Source organism: Ornithorhynchus anatinus, chromosome 1, assembly GCF_004115215.2.
Source record: "Ornithorhynchus anatinus isolate Pmale09 chromosome 1, mOrnAna1.pri.v4, whole genome shotgun sequence".
In the NCBI taxonomy this organism is placed as follows: Eukaryota; Metazoa; Chordata; class Mammalia; order Monotremata; family Ornithorhynchidae; genus Ornithorhynchus; species Ornithorhynchus anatinus.
This window is the reverse complement of record NC_041728.1, coordinates 132,081,227-132,098,556: the sequence shown is the minus strand read 5'-3', so window position 1 is coordinate 132,098,556 and position 17,330 is coordinate 132,081,227. Positions and strand designations below refer to the sequence as shown.

Below are 17,330 nucleotides of genomic sequence, written 5' to 3'. Positions count from 1 at the left end.
TCAATAAATACTATTGAATGAATGAATTGGGCAGGGATGGCCTCTCTCTGTGGCTGAAGTGTCCATTCCAAGTCCAGTGCTCTGCACGTAGTAAGCGCTCAGTGTGGCTCAGTGGAAAGAGCACGGGCTGGGGAGTCAGAGGTCATGGGTTCAAATCCCGGCTCCGCCACTTGTCAGCTGGGTGACTGTGGGCATGTCACTTCACTTCTCTGGGCCTCAGTTCCCTCATCTGGAAAATGGGGATTATCTGTGACCCTCACGTGGGACAACCTGATGACCCTGGATCTGCCCCAGCGCTCAGAACAGTGCTTGGCACATAGTAAGCGCTGAACAAATACCGACGTTATCATTAAGTGTGGCTCAGTGGAAAAAGCACGGGCTTTGGAGTCAGACAGAGGTCATGAGTTCGAATCCCAGCTCTGCCCCTTGTCAGCCGTGGGACTGTGGGCAAGTCACTTCACTTCTCGGGGGCCTCAGTGGCCTCATCTGGAAAATGGGGATGAAGACTGGGAGCCCCACGGGGGACAAGCTGATTCCCCTGTGTCTCCCCCAGCGCTTAGAACAGTGCTCTGCACATAGTAAGCGCTGAACAAATACCAACATTATTATTATTATTATTAATAAAGACTATTGAATGAATGAATCCGGGCCTCGGCCCCGCCTTATCCCCCTCCTGTCCATCAGCGCCCCGCCCCTAGCGGCCGCCGGCGGGATGGCGGGCGCCCGCGTCGGTGGGAGCCCCGCCTGTCAATCATCACCAGGATCCCGCCCCCGCCCCGCCCCCTCCCTCCCATCGGGGGCAGCGCCCCCCAGCGGCCGCCGGCGGGATGGCGGCCGTCCCCGCCCCTCCCCTCGGCCCCCGTCGGCGGGAGCCGAGCTGTCGATCGGGAGGGCGGCGCCTCCGCGGCGCCCCCAGCGGCCGGTGCCGCCCCTCCCCGCGGCCCCCGCCCGCCCGTCCATCAAAGCCCGGGCCCCGCCCTGGCAGCGGGGCAGCGCCCCCCAGCGGCGGGCGGCGGGATGGCGCGGGGGCCCGGCGCCTCCCTTCCCCTCCCTGCCCTGCGCGACTTCCTGTTGTGCCCGCCCCGCCGCCGCCGCCGCCGCCGCCTGCTCCCTCCCATGGATTTCACCTAGCGCCCTCCCTCCCCATGGCGGCTCCGTGCTGCTGCCGCAAGGCGCCGGGACCCGAGGCCGCCGCCGCCGCCGCCGGCGCGGGGGAGCCGGAGGACGAGCCGGAGGAAGAGGAGGAGGAGGAGGAGGCCGGGGCGGCGGACGTGGCGTCGGCCTGCAGCTGGCGGCGGTTCCGCCTGCGGCACCTGCAGCTGGGGCTGGAGCTGCGTCCGGCGGCGCGGGAGCTGGCGGGCTGCCTGGTGCTGCACCTCTGCGCGCGCGCCCCCGCCGCGCGCGCCCCCGCGCCGCGCGCCCTGGTGCTGGACGCGCACCCCGCCCTGCGCCTCCACTCCGCCACCTACCGGCCGGAGCCGCCGGGCCGCCCGCCCCGCGCATGCGCCTTCGCCTTCGGGCCGGCCGCGCCCGCGGGGGAGGGGGAGGGGGAGGGGGAGGGGCGGGGGGGGGGGTCCCGGGTCCGGCCCCCCCCCCGCCGCCCGGCCGCCCCCCGCCGCCTGCTGCCGCGCGCGCCCGCTGCCCTTCCGCCTCGACCCCTTCACCGACTACGGCTCGTCGCTCACCATCACCCTGCCCGCCGCCCTCCGCCCCGACCAGCCCTTCCAGATCGTGCTCCGCTACACCACCGCAGACGCCCCCGCCGTGAGTCGTCCGGCCGGCCCTTCCCTCCCTCCCTCCCCCGCCGCCCTCGTCGTCGTCGTCGTCGTCCCCGGCCCCGCACGCAGTCAGCGCTCATCCCATCCCCAGCCCAGCCCATGCCCCTCCCCACCCCGCACGCAGTCGGCATCCCCTCCCCATCCCTTCCCATCCCATCCCCATGCTCAACCCATGCCCATCCCATCCCCGCACGCAGTCAGCGCTCATCCCATCCCCATCCCAGCCCATGCCCCTCCCCACCCTGCACGCAGTCGGCATCCCCTCCCCATCCTCAACCCATATCCATCCCATCCCCATGCTCAACCCATGCCCATCCCATCCCCGCACGCAGTCAGCGCTCATCCCATCCCCATCCCAGCCCATGCCCCTCCCCACCCTGCACGCAGTCGGCATCCCCTCCCCATCCTCAACCCATATCCATCCCATCCCCATGCTCAACCCATGCCCATCCCATCCCTGCACGCAGTCAGCGCTCATCCCGTCCCCATCCCAGCCCATGCCCCTCCCCACCCTGCACGCAGTCGGCATCCCCTCCCCATCCTCAACCCATGCCCATCCCATCCCGTCCCCGTCCCATCCCCATCCCATGCCCATCCCAACCCTGCACGCAGTCAGCACTCATTCCATCCCATCATATCCCCATCCCATCCCATCCCCATCCCACCACCGCACAGTCAGCACTCATCCCATCCCCATCCCATCCCCATCCTCAACCCATGCCCATCCCATCCCTGCACACAGTCAGCACTCATCCCATCCCCATCCTCAACCCATGCCCATCCCATCCCTGCACACAGTCAGCACTCATCCCATCACATCCCCATCCCAGGGCCACACACAGTCAGCACTCATCCCATCCCATCACCGCACACAGCGCTTATCCCATCCCATCTCAGTGGCACACACAGTCAGCACTCATCCCATCCCATCCCATCGCCGCACACAGTCAGCACTTATCCCATCCCATCGCCACACACAGCGCTTATCCCATCCCATCCCATCCCATCGCCGCACACAGTCAGCGCTTATCTTATCCCATCCCATCGCCACACACAGCGCTTATCCCATCCCATCCCATCCCATCGCCGCACACAGTCAGCGCTTATCCCATCCCATCGCCGCACACAGTCAGCGCTTATCCCATCCCATCCCAGCACCACACACAGTCAGCGCTCATCCCATCCCCATCCCATCCCCATCCCATCCCGACAACACTCATCTCATCCCATCCCCATCTCCTCCCCGTCCCCATCTCCTCCCCATCCCCATCTCCTCCCCATCCCCATCTCCTCCCCATCCCCATGCCGCGCACAGTCAGCACTCATCCCTTCCCATCCCACTGCTGGCTATCTTTTTTCCTCCTACACTTTCACTCATTTGGTTCATTCAGTCGTATTTGTCGAGCACTTACTGTCTGCAGAGCACTATACTAAACGCTTGGGAAAGTACAGTTTGGCAACAGAGACGATCCCTGCCCAACAATGGGCTCTCCCTAGTGCTTCCTACAGGGTACCACGCACACTTAGTGCTCATCCCATCCCCATCTCCATCCCACTGCTGGCTTTTTTCCGCCTCCCTTTCACTCATTCAATTCGTTCAGCTGTATTTTTTGAGCGCTTACTGCATGCGGAGCACTGTACTGAGCAATTGGAAAGTACAGTTCGGCAACAGATAGAGACAGTCCCTACCCAACGACGGACTCTCCCTAGGGCTTCCCACAGGGCGCCGCACACGGTCAGTAAACACTGCCCGACAAGCTGGAAGCCGATCGGAGAAGCAAAGTCGTAATCCCAGCATTCATTATTATTAGTAATAATGATGATGATGATGGTGGTGGTGGTATTTGTTACGCGCTTACTAGGTGCCGGGCACTGTTCTAAGCGCCGGGGTGGATAGAAGGTCATCAGCTTGTCCCGCGTGGGGCTCACAGTCTTCAGCCCCATTTTACAGATGAGGTCACCGAGGGAGAGAGAAGTGAAGTGACTTGGCCAAAGTCCCACAGCTGACAAGCGGTGGGGCCGGGATTAGAACCCGTGACCTGTCTCCCAGGCCCGGGCTCTTCCCACTCAGCCGCGCTGCTTGTTCGGCACTTGCTACGAAGTGCTGGGGTGGGCGACGAGCGAATCGGGTCGCTCTGTCCCACCTGGGGCTCACGGTCTCGATCCTCCTTTTGGGAAGGGAGGCCCCGAGAAGTGAAGTGAGCGGTCAGCAGCCGAGTTGACGGAGCCGGGATTGGAACCCATGACCTTCTGACTCCCAGGCCCGGGTTCTATCCACTGGGCCACGCTGCTTCTCCATCTCACCCGGTACCGAGGGGGGTCCGCAGGAACTAGCCGCCCCAGCTGTCCGGGTCACGGGCCGGACCGAGGCGAAGCTCGGCCGCGACTCATTGGCGGGGTTCGGACAGGGATCCCTGTGGAGTGCGGTTAATAATTAATACTAGATGAAAATGATGATATGGGTGGTACTTCTTAAGCGCTTACCATGGGCCAAGCTGCTGGGGTACCTGCAAGTCGGGTCGGACACAGTCCCAGCTCCACATGCGACTCCCAGTCCAGGTAGGAGGGAGTAGGATTGAAGCCCCATTTTACAGATGGACAACCGAGACCCGGAGAAGCCTCAGGGAAGTGACTCGCCCGGGGTCACGGAGCGGACGCACGGGATCAGAACCCACGTCCCCCGACTCCCGGGCCCGTGCTTTGGCCGCTAAGCCACGCTGCTTCCCTGTTGCCCGAAAGGAGAAAGTCCCGGCCGACCGGGTGCGTGGGTGAGCCCCCCGCCCCGGACCAAAGGACGGGACTTCTAGCCAGAGCCGTTCTGAAAACGGGCGTCTTGCGGTGTTCTGCACTCGGTGCTGCTTAATAAGTACATTCCGTCTGTAGATGGGGAACTGGAGGGTGTGGGAGGCCTCCACTGTTGGATGGAGACTTCTGTCACAATCCTTCCCGGCGTAGGCTGTAAATTCGCTGCGGGCAGGGAACGTGTCTGCCAGCTCGGTTACATTCAACTCTCCCAGTTGCTTAGTAGCGTGCTCCGCGCACAGCAGGCGCTCAATAAATAGTACCATCGATTGATCGCTTGATCGAGTCCGGTGACTAGTCGCGTCTGGCCTTGACCAGTGACACCCGGGAGCCAGTTCTGACGGGCTGGTGAGCGATTATGTTCTTTCTCTCTTTACTGCCGGGCCCTCTGGGAATCACTCTCTCTTTTTTTTTCTTTTAAATGGACTCTTTTTAACCACTTACTATGTGCCAGGCACTGTACTGAACGCCGGGGTAGATCCAAGATAACCGGGTTGGACTCGGTCCGTGTCCCACGTGGGGCTCACAGTCTCAATCCCCATTTTCCAGATGAGGGAACCGAGGCACGGAGAAGTGAACTGACTTGCCCAAGGTCACCCAGGAGACAAGGGGCAGAGCTGAAATTAGAAACCCCGGTCCTTCAAACTCCCAGAACCTTGCTGTATCCACTACGCTGCTTCTCTCTCCCCCCGGTTTCTTCAATGGGCTTCCAGCTTGTCCGTCAGGATTTATTGAGCTCTGAATACGGTGCGCAGAGCACTGAACGAAGCGCTTGGGAGAGTACCGCATAACAATAAGCAGACGCATTCCCTGCCCACAAGGAGCTTACAGTCTAGAGGGAGAGTTTAGTGATTCTGACCCCCCCCTCCCCCCCCGGCCTCAGTTCACTGTGGAAAAGTTGACTGGGGACTTGGGAGGAAAGAGAATGAGGCATTAGAACTTGGCTGCCCAAATTTCCATCGGCCGGGAAGGAAAGAAAGTACATGGGAAAGAAGGTGACAGCTCAAAGAACCTGGAACAGAATAATGTAAAAATAAGCTCAAGAGAGTGGGCCTGTTCCTCTGTGATTCTCATTCATTCATTCAATCGTTTTTATTGAACGTATTTATGTATTCTTAGAAGCGCCTACCACGAAAAGTGTTTTTGTAAATGACACGGGTGTCGCTCGGGGGATTCTTGGTGTGTGTTGGGCCCCGGGGCGGTCCTTGACGCCGACTGGTTTCCTTGTCGTTCCCTGTCTGCTCTGCGTGAGCATAGTGAGCGCTCAATAAATACTATTGAATGAATGGATGGGAGTTGATTGATGTGCGATGTTAACAGGGAACCCCCCTGCCCCCGGACATCATCTGGTGACTCCTGGTGAAAACGGGAGATCGACTCCAGGCGCCTGACCTGGCCGGCTTCTGGGTCCAACGTGGTCTTCATCCGGAACCCAGAACCAGACAGGTTTCCGTCAAAGTCGGCCAGATTAGAAGAGAGTCATTTATTCATTCAGTGGTATTTATTGAGCGCTTACTATGTGCAGAGCACCGTACGAAGCGCTTGGAATGGACGATTCAGCAACAGATAGAGACCTATCCCTGCCCAACGACGGGCTCACAGTCTAAAAGGGGGAGACAGACAACAAAACAAAACAGAACAAAACAAAACAAGTAGTCTGGCGTCAATGTCATTAAGATAAATAGAATCATAGATATATATACATCATTAACAAAATAAATAGAGTAAGAAATAGTATATACAAATATGCACTAATGCTGTGGGGAGGGGAAGGGGAAAGAGCAGAGGGAGGGAGTAGGGGGAATGGGGAGGGGCAGAGGGAAAGGGAGGGCTCAGTCTGGGAAGACCTCCTGGAGGAGGTGAGCTCTCGGCAGGGCTTTGAAGAGGGGAAGAGAGTTTGGTGAGGAGGGAGGACGTTCCAGGACAGCGGGAGGACGTGGACCAGGGGCCGACAGCGGGATAGGCGAGAACGGGGGATGGTGAGGAGGTGAGCGGCGACAGAGGAGCGGAGTGTACGGGCTGGGCTGGAGAAGGAGAGAAGGGAGGTGAGGTAGGAGGGGGCAAGGGGATGGACAGCTCTGAAGCCAAGAGGGAGGAGTTTTTGTTTCCTGTGAAGGTTGATAGGCAACCCCTGGAGGGTTTTGAGGAGGGGAGTGACAGGCCCAGAGCGTTTCTGCAGGAAGATGATCTGGGCAGCGGAATGAAGAATAGACTGGAGTGGGGAGAGACAGGAGGAAGGGAGATCAGAGAGGAGGCTGAGGCAGTAATCCAGTTGGGATATTAGGAGAGCTAGTACCGGCACGGTAGCTGTTTGGATGGAGAGGAAAGGGCGGATCTTGGCGATGTCGTGAAGGTGAGACCGGCAGGTGTTGGTGATGGATTGGATGTGTGGGGTGAATGAGAGAGCAGAGTCAAGGATCACAGCAGGATTGCGGGCCTGTGAGACGGGGAGGATGGTGGTGGTGCCTTCTACAGTGACGGGGAAGTCAGGGAGAGGACAGGGTTTGTGAGGGAAGATAAGGAGCTCAGTCTTGGACGTGTTGAGTTTTAGGTGGCGGGCGGACATCCAGGAGGAGACGTCCTGAAGGCATCTGATGTCCCTAGTCACGTCCCCGGTGGTCAAAATGAATGAGTTCCAGCAAGTACATATAGCAGGAGCTGATCTGTGGGGGGCAAGGTAATCCGTCGGCAGAACTGCGTTTTAGTTTGTCGGGGGGACCCCTTATCAAGCGGGCGAGGGGCTCCCAACGAGTCTTCTCCCGGCTGTCAGGGTAAGATGAGGGGCAGAGGAGGAAGGGGGCCGGCGTACAAGGCAGACGTGTAGCCGTGTCTCTCCTCCATGGCTCCCTCCTGGTTTCAAGCCCTTGTCCCGAGTGTACTAAGCAGTCCTCCTCACCCACACCCCGACCCGCCACGGCTCCAGAAGCAAGACTCTATTTGCGGCAAAGCCCGGCCGGGACCCCGGGGGAACCGGCACTGGGGTCGTATCTCCCCCTCTAGACTCTGAGCTCGGTGAGGGCAGGGATTGCGTCTGTTTAATCTTGTATTGTACTCTGCCAAGCGCTTAATACAGTGCTCTGCACAGAGTAAGCCCTCAGTAGATCACGATTGACTGACTGACTGTGACTAGTGGTCCAGCAGCCCCAGTCCAGACCTGGAGCTGGGTAGAATCTCTTAATAATAATAATTATGATATTATTAAGTGTACCAAGCACTATTCTAAGCGCTGGGGTAGATACAAGGTCATCAGCTTGTCCCACGTGGGACAAATCCCCATTGTGCGGACGAGGGAACTGAGGCACAGAGAAGTGAAGTGGCTTGCCCAAGGTCACATAGCAGACAAATGGCAGAGCCGGGATTAGAACCCACATCCTCCGACTCCCAAGCCCGGGCTCTTTCCGTTAAGCCACACTGCTTCCCAAATCTCTTGTCAGCTGAATCTGGCCCCCAGGGCCGCTTTTGGAATTAGAGGAACAGCATGGCCCAGTGGGCAGGGCAAGGGCCTGGGAGTCCGAGGACTTGGGTTCTAATCCCGGCTCCACCTCTCGTCTGCTGTGTGACCTCGGGCAAGTCACTACACTTCTCTGGGCCTCAGTTTCCTCAGCCGTAAAATGGGGATTCGGTACCTGTTCTCCCTCCTACTTAAACAGTAAGCCTCATGGGGGACAAGGACTGTGTCCAATCTGCGTCCACCATATCAGAGAAGCAGCGTGGCTCAGTGGAAAGAGCCCGGGCTTGGGTCTCAGAGGTCATGGGTTCAAATCCTGGCTCAGCCGCCTGTCAGCTGGGTGACTTTGGGCAAGTCACTTAACCTCTCTGTGCCTCGGTTATCTCATCTGTAAAATGGGGACCAAGACTGTGAGCCCACGTGGGACAACCTGATCGATCACCTTGTATCCTCCCCAGCGATTAGAACAGTGCTTTCCACATAGAAAGCGCTTAACAAATGCCATCATTATTATTCTATCTACTCCAGACGAGTACAGTACTAGACACATAGCGCTTAACAGGTACCCCAATTTTTAGTAGAACTATTTTTTAATTTTTTTTTTAGTTTTCATCATTTTTGGAGGCCCTATGTAAACATATAACGGTGCTCGTTATGCACAAAGATGACAGCTTTTTTAAACAAAATTAGTGGTATTTGTGAAGCACACACCACGTGCTAGGCGCTGTACTAACTCTGGGGTAGGTGCAAGTTAATCAGGTTGGATAAAGTCCCTGTCCCACATGGAGCTCACAGTCTTAATCCCCGTTTTGCAGACGAGGTCGTTTTGCAGATGAGGTAACTGAGGCCCAGAGAAGTGAAGCGGCTTGCCCAAGGTCAGCAGAGAGTGGTGGAGCCAGGATTAGAACCCAGGTCCCTCTGGCTTCCAGCCCTGTGGTCTATCCGCTGGGCCACGCTGCTTTTGCTGCAGCTTGCCCCAGGTAGAGCCATTTTCTCTCCTGCTCGGGGCTGTTCCCGCCAGTGGTGTGCCTAACCGGGATGAGTTATACATTGCAAACGAAAAGAAGGATGCGGATCTTAGCGCCCGTACGCCGATCGATCGGTATCCGCCGCCGTTAAGGTCCGGCGAGGCCGGAGCCGCTGCCGTCCCCCTCGCGGCTCAGATCCGCGTGTGGGAATTCAGAGGGGACCGAACTCTTTTGTACCTTAAACTGGATTTCCCGTTACTCCAGCGACTCCGACCGTAGGTAGAAACACCGTGTCCCCGCAGTGCGGGGCTGCGACATGAGACCAAAAAATCTGAGGGAAAACGGACGTTTAGATTTCAGATTTTCCGTTCTGAGATTTCCATTTTAGAATCCGGGCCCCGAGCTGGCCGACCCCTCCGAGCACCCCGCCCTCCCGCTGCCTTTCGTTATCAGCCGCGGGCCGAGGAGCCCGCCAACCTGGGCGTCTTCTGGTGGAGTGGTTTGAGCTCTCCGAGGCCGACCGCCCGTCTTTCTGTTTATACGGTGCCCTGCTCCATGGTACTTGGGTGCTTGCTTTGACGAATTTCCCAGTCCGGCACGGACCCGTTCAGAGCGGGAGGAAGACACCCCCTCCTTTGCCTTAAACCTCAGCCCATCCTGGGACCGGGCATCCGATAGGCCGTTTCAGTGATTCGCCCGAGACTTTTTAAAGGCCGGCAGAGAGAGATGGGACCCAGACACTACCTAGTCTGAGACCCCTGCCAGAAAACCCTTTCCGCAGTTCTGACCAGGTGATCCTTGGGGCCAGGCAACGTCCGAGTCCCAGGAAGGAGTCGGAGGTGGCTAGTCACTTCCTAGGCGGGGGGCTACGTCGCAGTCCACCGAGGGTCTGAAAAAGGAGGGTCTTCCCCAGGACTCGCATCCCACCCGGGTCACCAGGAAAGGTAGGGAGCGACAGCCCCAAGACAGCAGCGTCCTTCCCCTCTCGCCACCACCTCCCTTTGCCTGCCCTGGCTCGGGACTTGTCCAAGTTGGCCCCAGGATCCGGTCACGCTCAGAGCTTGAATGCATTGCTCTGGGGCTGGTCTGCACGCTCACTGTGGGCAGGGAATGAGCAGTGTCTGTTAAACTGTTATAATGTACTTTTCCAAGTGTTTAGTCCAGTGCTTATAGTACAGTGCTCAATAAATACAGTTGACTGACTGGTCCCGGGCTCCCAAGTTTCTGGCCCCTGGCCAGGGCTCTCTCTCTCTTCTCTCCTCTCTTCTCTCTTTTGCTTCTCTCTTTTCCTTCTCTCCTCCTCCTCTCGCTCAGCCCACTCCTCTTCTAGGTGCTTAAGCACATTCCAGAGAAGTACGAGAAGAGAGGCAGTCCCCGACCTTGAGATGCTTGTGATCTACATGGGGAGGCCAGCAGTTCTGACCCCCAAGGACCCGAGATAGGGTCGGGGAGTGAATTTGGGTCTCTCAGACCGCTGTCCCCTTGGCCCGCTGGGAAAACACCCCTTTATTTCCTGCTACGCCTCCGCTCCTGGCCGACCGCCCGGTAATTCTCCGGACGCGTTACTTTCCCTGCAGTCCGCCCAGCGCGCCGGGACTCAGACGGGCAAGCTGCCGCTCACTCTCGGGAGTCGTGACAGAAATATTAGAAGCAGTAGTAATCAATCAGTCAGTCGGATTTATTAATAATGATAATGGTATTTGTTAAGCGCTGACTATATGCCAAGCACTGTTCTAAGCACCGGGGTAATTACAGGGTTATCAGGTTGTCCCACGTGGGGCTCGTGGACTTAATCCCCATTTTACAGATGAAGTAACCGAGGCATCGAGAAGTTGTGACTTGCCCAGAGCCACGCAGCTGACAAGTGGTGGAGCCGGGATTCGAACCCACGACCTCTGACTCCCAAGCCCGGGCTCTTTCCATTAAGCTCTGCTGCTTCTCAAGCACTTGGGAGACTCAAGCAGTTTGTTGAGTGCTTATTCATTCATTCATTCGATAGTATTTATTGAGCGCTTACTGTGTGCAGAGCACTGTACTGTGTGCAGAGCACTGTACTAGGTGCTTTTGTTTTATGGTGCTTGTTATGTGCTCTCTCTGTGTCAAATACCATTCTAGGCACTGGGGTGGGTACAGGTTGATTAGATCGGGCACAGTCCCTGTCCCCCATGGGGCTCACCTTCTTAAGTAGAAGGGAGAACAGGTATCGAATCCCCATTTTACAGTTGAGGAAACTGAGGCACAGTGAAGCGACTTGTCCAAGATCCCAGAGCAAGCAGTTGGCGGCACTGGGATTAGAAAGCGCATCCTCGGAATTCCAGGCCCGTGCTCTTTCTGCTAGGCCACACTGCTTCTCAACCACTTGGGAGACGACACTATAACTCCTTGTGGGCAGGGATCATCACTGTTTATTGTGGCATTGTTCTTTTCTAAGCGCTTAGTACGCTGCTCTGCACACAGGAAGCGCATAATAAATAATGATTGAATGAAAACCAGAATGGACGAGTAATAATAATAATAACGTTGGTATTTGTTAACCGCTTACTATGTTGTTGTAAGCGCTGGGGTAGATACAGGGTAATCAGGTTGTCCCACGTGAGGCTCACAGTCTTCATCCCCATTTTACAGATGAGGTAACTGTGTCACAGAGAAGTGAAGTGACTCGCCCACAGTCAGACAGCTGACAAGTGGCAGAGCCGGGAGTCGAACTCATGACCTCTGACTCCGAAGCCCAGGCTCTTTCCACTGAGCCACGGTAGACACGTTCCCCTCCCACAAAGAGCTCACAGCCTAGGGGGGAGACAGACGTTAATATAAATGAATTATGGATATGGATCTTGGAATTCTCCCCCGTTTAGACTGTGAGCCCATTGTTGGGCAGGGATTGTCTCTCTCTGTTGCCGAATTGTACAGTCCAAGCACTTAGTACAGTGCTCTGCACCCAGTAAGCGCTCAATATAGACGATTGAATGAATGGATACGGACATCAGTGCTGTGGGAGAGGTGAATCAAGGGACCAAATAATAATAATTCTGGTGTTTTAGTGCTTACCATGTAGCTACAAGGCAACCAGGTTGTCCCACGTGGGGGTCACGGTCTTAATCTCCATTTTCCAGATGAGGAAACTGAGGCATAGAGAAGATAAGTGGCTCGCCCACCTTTCCAAGTGCACGGGCGATGTAGGAGGGTAGTACTGTTCGTTGAGTGCCCACGTGGTGCGGTGCACTGTACTAGGCCTTGGGGAATAGGGAGGAAAGAAGCGATACGTTCCGTGCCCTCGAGGAGCTGCGGCTGCCGGCCTTGTCAGGGCAGGAGCAGTTGGGGCGAGAAGCTTCCCGGGGTGCGTTGGCTTCCCTTTTAGTCTGTTGTGTGTTGGGCTCGGTCCAGTCACCAGTCACTCTCCCCGCCCCCGGCCCCTCCCATCCCCGCCGTCAGCAAGGACTTTTGAAAGTCGTCGGTCGCCGTCCCGTGGGGCCGTTTTGCCCCTCGTTTCAGACGCTCTGAGAGTTGGGGTCCTTAATGCCAACCCGTTATCAAATTGCCATCTGGTCTCCGGCTTCTCTACTTTAGGCAGAATCCATTTCTAGACCGACGATGACGATGATTCCTATTGAATTAAGCCCCAGCAACGTGTTCTAAATTCACATGGCAGTAACCCTGTCCGGAGGACTGGTAGGAGAGATTAGGCAAGCGGGGAAAGCGTATTCAGGGAAACATGACGAACCACCAGGCATGGGCTGTGGAGGCAGACGGGGAGAACCTCAGCAGAGGCAGTTGGGAGGTAGGGAAGGGTCCCCCGAAATCAGGAAGTGGACCCGGAGTTTGGAATTACGAGGGAAACCAAAATCCAAAGATTCGGTGAGGAGCCGGATATGGGATCAACAAGAAAAGAAGGTATCAGAAAGGAATTATGAAGCACCAAAATGGGCTTGGCTCTAGGCGAGGAACTACCGAGAACAAGGTGAGCTGGACGCTGCCCTCTAACAATAATAATAATTACGATGGTATTTGTTAAGCGCTTACTCTGGGTGAAGCACTGTACTGAGCGCTGGGGTAGATCCAGAGTCATCAGGTTGGACACAGTCCCTGTCCCAACACGGAGCTCACAGTGTTCACCCCCATTTTAGGCATCAGAAAGGAATGATGAGCACAAAAATAGGCTTGGCTCTAGGTGAGGAACTACTGAGAACAAGGTGAGCCAGACACTGCCCTCTTATAATAATAATAATAATAATAATAATTATAACGACGGTATCTGTTAAGCGCTTACTATGGGTCAAGCACTGTTCTGAGCGCTGGGATAGATACAGGGTCATCAGGTTGGACACAGTCCCTGTCCCACACGGGACTCACGGTCTTAATCCCCCTTTTAGGCATCAGAAAGGAGTTATGAAGCACAAAAATAGGCTTGGCTCTAGGTGAGGAACTACTGAGAACAAAGCGAGCCAGACACTGCCCTCTTATAATAATAATAATACAAGGTCATGAGGTTGGACACAGTCCCTGTCCCACACGGGGCTCGCCGTCTTAATCCCCATTTTACAGATGAGGGAGCTGAGGACCAGAAAAGTGAAGTGACTTGCCCAGGGTCACCCAGCAGACAGGTGGGCGGAGTCGGGATTAGAACTCAGGTCCTTCTGACTCCCAGGCCCGGGCTGTATTCACTGTGATCTAAAATCAGTCAGTCATATTTATTGAGCACTCACTGTGTGCAGAGCACTTGGGAGAGTAACGGGTAACGGTGGTAAATCCATGGTTGATGAGAGACCCTCAGACTACTGCCCAACAGACCAAAATCCCCCTCCCCGCCCCACACGCTTCATACCCATAGCTGTCACTTTATCCATTTGTATCGATATATTGATCTCCCCCGCCTCTACACTGTAAGCTCGTTGTGGGCAGGGCATGTGACGGTTTACTGCTGTAGCGTACTCTCCCAAGCGCTTAGTACGGTGCTCTGCACGCAGTAACAGCTCGATAAATACAGTTAAATGAATGACTGCGGATCAATCAGTGGAATTTATTGAGCGCTTCCTATTTTGCCGAGAGCTTGGGAAAGTACAAGACGACCAAAGGTGACCCAACCATAGACATCAAGCCTGGGAATTAGAATATTTAGTGCAGTTTGGTACGCTTGGCTATTGCGCCGACCGGTTGTCCATCCTGATTAAAAATAAATAAATGGTGGTATTTGTTAAGCGCTTACTAGGTGCAAAGCACTGTTCTAAGCGCTGGGGGATACAAGGTAATCAGGTTGTCCCACGTGGGGCTCACAGTTTTAATCCCCATTTTACAGATGAGGTAACTGAGGCACAGAGAAGTTAAGTGACTTGCCCAAAGTCACACAGCTGGCAAGTGGCGGAGCCGGGATTCGAACCCATGAACTCTGACTCCCAAGCCCGCGCTCTTTCCACTGTACCACGCTGCTTCTCAGAGTGTATCTATTATCATGTATTATATATTATACATGATAATATATTAAATATATAATATTTATATATATATTAAATGTATAATATATATCCTAATATATTATCATATGTTATCATTAGCGATTATCATGTATCTACCCCAGCGCTCACTATTCATTCATTCAGGCCTATTTATTAAGCGCTTTCTGTGTACAGAGCCGCTCACTGTGCATTGTACTAAGGGCTTGGGAAAGAACACTACCAGTGCCAGCCACAGAGTAAGCACTTAGCAAATACCACAAGTATTATTATTATTATTATTATTATCTGCTCCAGCCAGGCTCCGGGACAGTGAGCTCTGGCACGGCTCCCGGGCAATACTGACTTCACTGCGGGTCGGGGGAGGAGAGGCATGCGGGTTGAATATGTTTCAGAGGGTGCCCGGGGCTGGGGAACGCACATGCATCGTGCGTGTGGGGCTGATTGGCAGGGCTGGGGCTACCGGATTTTCTGCGCCCCGCAGAAAGGTCCAAACAGAAGCCTGACCCGGAGCCTCTTAGGACCGTCGAGTAAGTCGAACGTTGGGTTACGTAAGGAAAAAACACTGCCAACATTGTTAGCGCCCCGGTCAGGGAAATCTGCCTGGGAAGCCGTGTGGCCTAGTGGATGGAGCACGGGCCTGGGAGTCAGGAGGACCTGGATTTTAATCCCGCTCTGCCACTCGTCTGCTGTGCGACCTTGATCAAGTCACTTCACTTCACTGGGCCTCAGTGAGCTCACTTCTAAAATGGGGATTAAGACCGTAAACTTAAAACCGCGTCCAACCTTATGATCTTGTATCTATCCCAGTGCTTAGAGCAGTGCTTGACACATAGTAAGTGCTTAACAGCACTTACTTAACAGCACTGGAGAAGCAGCGTGGCTCAGTGGAAAGAGCCTGGGCTTCGGAGTCAGAGGTCATGAGTTCGACTCCCGGCTCTGCCACTTGTCAGCTGTGTGACTGTGGGCAAGTCACTTCACTTCTCTGTGCCTCAGTTCCCTCATCTGTAAAATAGGGATTAAAAGTGTGTGAGCCCCACGTGGGACAACCTGATTACCCTGTATCTCCCCCAGCGCTTAGAACAGTGCTCGGCACCTATAAGCGCTTAACAAATACCAACATTATTATTATTATTAACAAATACCAATATTATTATTATTACCTGTTCTCCCTCTCACTTAGACTGTAAGCCCCATATGGCACAGAGAACGTGTCTGACCTGATGGTGCCGGACTTGGGAGTCAGAGGTCATGGGTTCGAATCCCGGCTCTGCCACTTGTCAGCTGTGTGCCTGTGGGCAAGTCACTTCACTTCTCTGGGCCTCAGTTACCTCATCTGTAAAATGTAAGATGTGGGACAATCTGATGACCCTGTATCTACCCCAGCGCTTAGAACAGTGCTCTACACATAGTAAGCACTTAACAAATACCAACATTATTATTATTATTATTATTATTAAGCCTTGTAGCTACCCAGTGCTTGGAACAGTGCTTGACACAGAGTAGGCGGTTAATAAATACCACTTAAAAAAAAAATCTGGGATTTTCAGGTGAATTTTGGAGAAGGGAGGGTGTTGGGCATATCTGCAATGTTAGGTCCAGGTATAGGCATATGAAAGAGGTGACATTAAGTGGTGGGGAAACAGATTAAAGTGAGCAATGGGAAGACCGATTTGAGGAAAGCAAAGAGGGAGAGCAGGCAGTAAGGAGAATTCATTCAATCGTATTTGTTGAGTGCTTACTATGGGCAGAGCACTGTAGTAAGTGCTTGGGAAAGTACAATACAGCAATAAAGAGAGACAGTCTCTGCTCACAAGGAGCTCACAATCTAGAGGGTTGGAGACAGACATCAGTACAAGTAAACAGACGTCAGTGTAAATAAATGAAATTGCAGATATATGCGTAAGTGCTCTGGGGCGGAGAGAGGGGGGAAAAGCAAAGGGAGCAGTCAGGGTGATGCGGGGGGGAGTGGGAGATGAGGAAAAGGGGGCTTAGTCTGGGAAGGCCTCTTGGAAGAGATGTGTCTTCAGTGAGGTTTCGAACGGGGGGAGAGTAATTGTCTGGCAGAATTGAGGAGGGAGGGTGTCCCGGGCCAGAGGTAGGGCTGGTGGTCGGCAGCGAGATAGGTGAGAACGAGGCCCAGTGAGAAGGTTAGCGGCACCAGAAGAGCGGAGTGTCCGGTCTGGGCTGTAGAAGGAGAGAAGGGAGGTGAAGTAGGAGGGATCGAGGTGATGGAGAGCTTTAAAGCCAATGGTGAGGAGTTTTTGTTTGATATGAAGATGGATAGGCAACCACTGGAGATTTTTGAGGAGGGGGGTGACATGCCCTGAATGTTTCTGAAGAAAGATAATCCGGGCAGCGGAGTGAAGTATGAACTGGAGTGGGGAGAGGCAGGAGGTTGGGAGGTCAGAAAGGAGGCTGATGTAGTAATCTAGGCAGGACAGGATGAGTGATTGTATTCATGTGGTGGTGGTTCGGATGGAGAGGAAAGGGTGGATTTTAGTGATGTCGTGAAGGCGAGACTGACAGGATTTGGTGACGGATTGGATATGCGGGTTGAATGAGAGAGCGGAGTCAAGGATGTCGCCAACGTACCGGACTTTTGAGACGGAATAGTTGGTGGTGTCGTCCACAGTGATGGGAAAGTCTGAGAGGACAGAATTTGGATGGGAAGATCAGGAGAATCCTATCTTATCTACACCTGAAGGCCCGGGGAGGTTTGGCGAAGGATGAAGACTTTGACCTTCCTTCATCCCTGACAGAGCTGGGAAGCCATTGCTGATTCTGAAGGGAAAGGGTGATGTGGCTGCAGGGGCGAGTGAGGAGGATGACTTTAGGAAGCAGTGGATGTGGAAATGACTGTGGGAGAGAGGTCTTTGAGGCTAAA

The 17,330-nt window shown here is 54.8% G+C and overlaps 1 protein-coding gene across 1 annotated transcript in view; it reads left to right on the top strand.

The window, feature by feature from the left end:
* Positions 1-1,074: 1,074 nt before the first annotated feature.
* RNPEPL1 (arginyl aminopeptidase like 1) overlaps positions 1,075-17,330 on the top strand; it is a 36,785-nt gene continuing 20,529 nt past the window's right edge. Inside the window, exons 1-2 of the mRNA XM_029067126.2 lie at positions 1,075-1,525; positions 1,575-1,764. Of these exons, the coding sequence (XP_028922959.1) occupies positions 1,146-1,525; positions 1,575-1,764 (570 nt within the window). The 5' untranslated portion in view covers positions 1,075-1,145. The remainder of the gene's footprint in view (positions 1,526-1,574; positions 1,765-17,330) is intronic.